Source organism: Limulus polyphemus, unplaced genomic scaffold, assembly GCF_000517525.1.
Source record: "Limulus polyphemus unplaced genomic scaffold, Limulus_polyphemus-2.1.2 Scaffold5129, whole genome shotgun sequence".
In the NCBI taxonomy this organism is placed as follows: domain Eukaryota; kingdom Metazoa; phylum Arthropoda; class Merostomata; order Xiphosura; family Limulidae; genus Limulus; species Limulus polyphemus.
Window position 1 is genome coordinate 14,169 of NW_013670739.1, and position 6,964 is coordinate 21,132.

Genomic DNA, 6,964 nt, shown 5'->3' on the forward strand with positions numbered 1-6,964 from the left:
ATATAAACGTTTTGATAACTTTTATTGGAAAAAAAATCACCCTCCTTCGAATTCTCCGATGTACAGCAATAACTAGAAGCAACCCCTCCCCCACTGGCACAGCGATAAGTCTGTGGACTTACAACGCTATAAACCGGGTTTCGATACCCGTGGTAGGCAGAGTACAGGTAGCCCATTGTGTAGCTTTGTGCTTAACTTCAAAACAAAGAAACAAACTAGAGGGGAATTAATTAATTAATTATTAATTATTCGCTGTCTTCTTAAAAGGATTAATTTGCAGATAAGTTGTTTTTATTATCAGTAATCTGATCGTGAAAGTAATTAATATAAAAACGAATTACCGAAATAATGTCAGTAAGTTTTGAATAATCTATATAATGAAAAATGTTAATCTTAGCAGCAAAGTAGCTCTTGCTGTAATTCTAATAGGATAGTAACAATTCAGTAAGTCCCCTGGTTGGTCAGCGGTATATTTACGGACTTACAACGCTAAAAATCAGGTGTTCGGTTCCCCGCAGTGGACAGAGCGCAACGTAAAGCGACAGCAATGAGTTATCTATCAAAATAACACCAATAAAAGATGCAATAAAATATTTAAGTGCTAATAAACGCTTATGTCTCCTTATGTCAGATAGTATTACACGTAAAGTGCTTATAATTCAAGCTCCTCCTCAGCGGTAAGTCTGAAGGCTTACAACGCTAAAAACCGTGTTTCGATGCCCTTTGTGGGTGCAGCATAGATAGCTCATTGTGTAGTTTTGTGCTTAACAACAAAACAAACTGATATGTCAGTCATATCGGGGTTGTAAGATATTTGTCGAGTGTATTACATAAGAACAACAAGAAACAACAGTTTATTGAAAATTGTTTAGTTTTCATTATATGGATATAGTATAAGGAGCTATTTTTATTGACATTGTTTCTTGTGAGGATATTGAACATTGTTTCTTGTGAGGATATTGAACATTGTTTCTTGTGAGGACATTGAACATTGTTTCTTGTGAGGACATTGAACATTGTTTCTTGTGAGGATATTGAACATTGTTTCTTGCGAGAATATTGAACATTGTTTCTTGCGAGGATATTGAACATTGTTTCTTGTGAGGATATTGAACATTGTTTCTTGTGAGGATATTGAATTTTAACATTCTGGTACTATAGTAATAAAAGTTTGATATCTTTTAACTATGACATACAAGAACGTTTACTTATTTTATGTACTTAGGATGTAAAGCTTTATATTCGAATTTCTTGTATAATCTTTTTTTTTTTCAGGGTGACTCAGGGGGTCCGCTAGTGGTGAACCAATTTGGGGTCTGGTACCTTATTGGAATAGTGTCAGCTGGGTACTCCTGTGCCAAACATTATCAGCCTGGAATATACCATCGAGTTAGTAGCTCATCAGACTGGATATCTGCTAACCTTGTTTAACAGATATTGTACTTGACTGCAGGTGAAAAATTTTATCTGAACACAGCGTTTAATCTTCATGTTACTGTAAATACGAAATTGTATTTTACATTACGAAGTCTAATTTGATTGGATGACCGTAAATATGATTTTGGAAATCATATCACGACACAGTTTAAATTTTAATCGACTGTAAATACGAAACTGTATCTTACATCACGGAGTACGGCTATGATTCGATGGTATGACTGTAGATATGAACTGAAGAGTTATACACGACACAGGATAACTTTTACATGACTCTATTTTACATCACGAAGTATGGCTATGTTTCGATGGTATGACTGTAGATATGAACTAAAGAGTTATACACGACACAGGATAACTTTTACATGACTCTATTTTACATCACGAAGTATGGTTATGATTATTTTGGAATGATTACAGCTATGACCCGAAGAGTTATACACGACACAGGATAACTTTTATATGACTGTAAATAAAAGACATAAATTATGACTTGGTGATTTATTTGACTGCAGGTATCTGACATTTTAGATGTTTACCCTTAAGGAGAACATTTATCTTACTGTAAATTTAAAATAACATTTTACACGGTGTAAGAAAACTTCAGTTCAACACCACATAATCATTCAGGTGTATGAATGGCTACAACATTAAGTTCAAGTTAAAACAACACAGTTATTGTGAGCTAACAAACCAGAACACAAATGTGTTAGTTTGTACACAATCTTTGTATTGGATTTGTACAATCTACGTATAATTAATAATATTAGTAAATTAGATAACTTCATAACATAAAAGTTAAATGCTATATATATATATATAACATTTTGAAAATCACCTCAGATAAAAAGCCTGATGTTACTTCTGGGCGGTTCAAACCGGAACTCCTTTTAACAATGTGACTTCACACCACAACAATGTGTTTAAACAAACACAACTTTCAATTGAACATCATACGTCATTTGTGTTGTTCGAAAACATTTATTTGCGTTACATTTCACACGGGTCTGTGTTTGTGGAACCCAATTTGTGTTATCTGTTAATGTACAAAATAACTTGTTTTACACTGTAACTCGTTCTGTTTTTATTTTTATTTTTTTGGTGTGAAATTTTATATGACTGTAAATTTGAAACGACAGTATCTTGTACCTCAGCTTTTGATGGGACAGATTTCTCTCTGTAAATTAAATCGTTCTTACTTCCGTAGATCTGACATCATTAAATTTGGTTGGTAGCTTGAATTAAAGTATGTATATTTTCACAAGTCACATTGACAGTATTTTGTTTTTTCCGTCTCCAAGAAACATGTATGACATTGATAGTTATTTAAACTTTCCGCCTCCAAGAAACATGTATGACATTGATAGTTATTTAAACTCTGGGTAGTTATTATCTAAGATTTAAAATCTCTAGATATGTTTCATGATTTCAAGTTATATTTCATGATTTCAAGTTATGTTTCATCTATGATTTGACTGGCAACATACGACTTTTCCTGATTTGTTTAGTTGGATCGTAAGACATCTTGTCTGCGCAAAACTTTATCCTATGTAGTACTGTTCTGAAGTATACTTATCTACTTACATCTGACTAGGCTCTATACTAATACTTTGTTCATCCGTTTGGATTTGATCTGACATTTCAACTGGTGAGATATGAATGATTTTTCTGGCGGGACTTGATCTTACAGCTCATATGCTTCACTGTTTATCTGCTCGGTTTCTACCAAACTGTCCATCTGATGAGATGAGTATAAATGTTTACTTAGGCGGTTTTCATCCAACTGTTCGTTCGAGTGAGATATACGTGACCGTTCACGTAGTAAGGTTTAACCCTGTTATTCATCTGACAAAACATCTTTGTTTAGTTGACTAGGTTTGATACCATTGTTCAGCTAGTAAGTTACATTTGTCTGTTACTGTGACTAGGTTTTGATATCATTGTTCAGCTAGTAAATTACATTTGTCTGTTACTGTGACTAGGTTTGATACCATTGTTCAGCTAGTAAATTACATTTGTCTGTTAATGTGACTAGGTTTGATACCATTGTTCAGCTAGTAAGTTACATTTGTCCGTTAATGTGACTAGGTTTGATACCATTGTTCAGCTAGTAAATTACATTTGTCTGTTAATGTGGCTAGGTTTGATATCATTGTTCAGCTAGTAAATTACATTTGTCTGTTAATGTGACTAGATTTGATATCATTGTCCAGCTAGAAAATTTAATTTGTCTGTTAATGCGACTAGGATTGATACCACTGTCCAGTTAGTAAGTTATATTTGTCTGTTAATGTGACTAGGTTTGATATCACTGTACAGCTAGAAAATTTAATTTGTCTGTTAATGCGACTAGGATTGATATCACTGTCCAGCTAGTAAGTTACATTTTTCTGTTAATGTGACTAGGTTTGATATCACTGTCCAGCTTGTAAATTTCAATTGTATGTTAATGTGACTATGTTTGATACCACTGTCCAGCTAGTAAACTATATTTGTCTGTTAATGTGACTAGGTTTGATGTTACTGTCCAGCTACATAATTGCACAGGCAGGAATTAATATACAACAATATATATATATATATAACTCTTCAATCACAATTAAGTTTAATTTATCCTATTTTTGTCTGTTAACATTTTACTACACTGTGTGCCTTTGCTATTATGTAGGTATGATACAAATGCCATCCCTATTATCTTGCTTGCACTGTTTTTGTAAGGATTGATATTAGCCATCCCTACATTTACTTCCTTTTATTGAAAAGTTTTTTACTTTACTTGTATATATATATATATATATGTAACTGACTAAACGATATCCAATAACTTTCACAACTACAGTTTGTTTTAATTTAACTTTGCTTATAACACTTTAACCATATATAAAAGGATTAGAATAATTGAAACTTTCTTGATCCCATTTTAGACAAATGAAAACAAATTTAAAGAAACTAACAAAAATTCATCCAATACTGACAACAAACCTTCCGCTTTTTTTTCATTCAGCTCATGATGATGTAATGATATCCGTTTGATCTCTGAGATCAGAATAAATAGGCCTAGCATGGCCTGGTGATTAAGGCGCTCGACTCGCAGTCTGAGGGTCGCGGGTTCGAACCCCGTCACCCAATAGCCGTTATAGTGTGATGGTCAATCCCAATATTCGTTTGTAAAAGAGTAGCCCAAGAGTTGGTGGTGGGTGATGATAACTAGCTGCCTTTCCTCTAGTCTATCACTGCAAAATTAGGGACGGATAGCACTGATAGCCCTCCTGTAGCTTTGCGCGAAATTCAAACCACTACTAATCAGAATAAGTTTCAAATTCAAAACACAACCAATCAGAATAAGTTTCAAATTCAAAACACTACCAATCAGAATAAATTTCAAATTCAAAACACAACCAATCAGAATAAGTTTCAAATTCAAAACACAACCAATCAGAATAAGTTTCAAATTCAAAACACAACCAATCAGAATAAGTTTCAAATCATGTGCCTACGCACAGGTTTGTTGTTTCTATTTATTGATCATTTACTGCTTGTAGGAGTGTTTAAAAAGATACAGAGATATCATAACAGAAAGTTTAATTTTCAAAAACGTTTACATTTCCATCTTCAGGAAAGTACATGAAAGTACCTAAACCCCCATTTTTTCATAGACTTTCCACATTAGAGCGCGAAGCTATGTTTCTATCATGTGTCAGTACTAAACCTTATCCGTTCATTGGATTAAAGAAAGAAAACTGACATTCAGTGTTTGTTGTTTAATGACATCTCATCTATCTCTGTCTGGTGAATGTCATTCTGTATCTAACACCACGTCTCAATTAGTTGTTAATTTTGTCTTGAACTGAGGAGATACACACCTCAATCAGTTGTTAATTGTGTCTTGAACTGAGGAGATGCACATCTCAATCACATGTTAATTGTGTCTTGATCTGAGGAAATACACACCTCAATCAGATTTAATTGTGTCTTGAACTGAGGAGATACACACCTCAATCAGATGTTAATTGTGTCTTGATCTGAGGAGATACACATCTCAATCAGTTGTTAATTGTGTCTTGACCTGAGGAGATACACACCTCAATCAGTATCTCCTCAGTTCAAGACACAATTAACAACTGATTGAGATGTGTGTATCTCCTCAGTTCAAGAAACAATTAACATCTCACCTCAATCAGATGTTAATTGTGTCTTGAACTGAGGAGAAACACATCTCAATCAGTTGTTAATTGTGTCTTGAACTTAGGAGATACACATCTCAATCATTGTTAATTGTGTCTTGAACTGAGGAGATACACATCTCAATCATTGTTAATTGTGTCTTGACCTGAGGAGATACACATCTCAATCATTGTTAATTGTGTCTTGAACTGAGGAGAAACACATCTCAATCAGATGTTACTTGTGTCTTGAACTGAGGAGATACACACCTCAATCAGATGTTAATTGTGTCTTGAACTGAGGAGATACACATCTCAATCATTGTTAATTGTGTCTTGACCTGAGGAGATACACATCTCAATCATTGTTAATTGTGTCTTGACCTGAGGAGATACACATCTCAATCATTGTTAATTGTGTCTTGAACTGAGGAGATACACATCTCAATCATTGTTAATTGTGTCTTGAACTGAGGAGATACACGCCTCAATCAGGTGTTAATTGTGTCTTGACCTGAGGAGATACACATCTCAATCATTGTTAATTGTGTCTTGAACTTAGGAGATACACACCTCAATCATTGTTAATTGTGTCTTGAACTGAGGAGAAACACATCTCAATCAGTTGTTAATTGTGTCTTGAACTGAGGATATTCTTTTAGTCATCTCCAGATCTGCTTTTGTGTGTTTGTGTGTGTGTTTATAATGTACGTTCAATAATTTTACCAAGTTCGTGCTTCCAATTTTCTCTGTTCGTGATTAAACGATAACGTAGACACAGCAGGCCTGTATCAAATCGATTTTTGTTTTGTAGAATGATAAGAGTATACAGTTCATTTTTTTGTAAATAAAGTGTAATATTAAAAGTGAAATTCTCTTTTGTTTTTGTATAGAAGGCTACAGCTTTTACAACCATATGATCGTCATTATAAACATAGCAGTCACGAGAATAAATCATAATTTTTAACACTGACACAACATAATTCCTATTCTAACAAACAGGAAAATACAAAAATCTGAAATTATCCGTAAAATTATTTCAATGAACGACAATTATATTATTATTATATTATATTATGCAAAAAATTTATAAGACTAAGTTAAAGGTAAAAAAACAAAAAAGTTTTAGCGCTGAACATAATTCCTAATTTCAAAATACAGAAAATTAAAAAATATTTCAAATACACACCAGCTTCAACTTATGTACTACAGTTTTTGAGATTATCCCTATTAAGTGTTATTTAGTACGTGAACGATAAGCTTGACCTATGACCCGTCAAAAATATCTTTACCAACTCTAGGTAATAATTCCTCAAAACATATAATGTTAACGATGATAATTGTTTGTTTGTTTGTAATTAAGC

General features: G+C 33.3%; 1 protein-coding gene across 1 annotated transcript in view; it reads left to right on the plus strand.

Annotated features, from left to right (window-relative positions):
• LOC106472163 (serine proteinase stubble-like) overlaps nt 1-1,431 on the plus strand; it is a gene marked incomplete at its 5' end in the record, with an annotated part of 8,438 nt that extends 7,007 nt beyond the window's left edge. The window contains one exon of the mRNA XM_013932791.1: nt 1,276-1,431. Coding sequence (XP_013788245.1) covers nt 1,276-1,431 — 156 coding nt within the window. The remainder of the gene's footprint in view (nt 1-1,275) is intronic.
• Nucleotides 1,432-6,964: the final 5,533 nt, after the last annotated feature.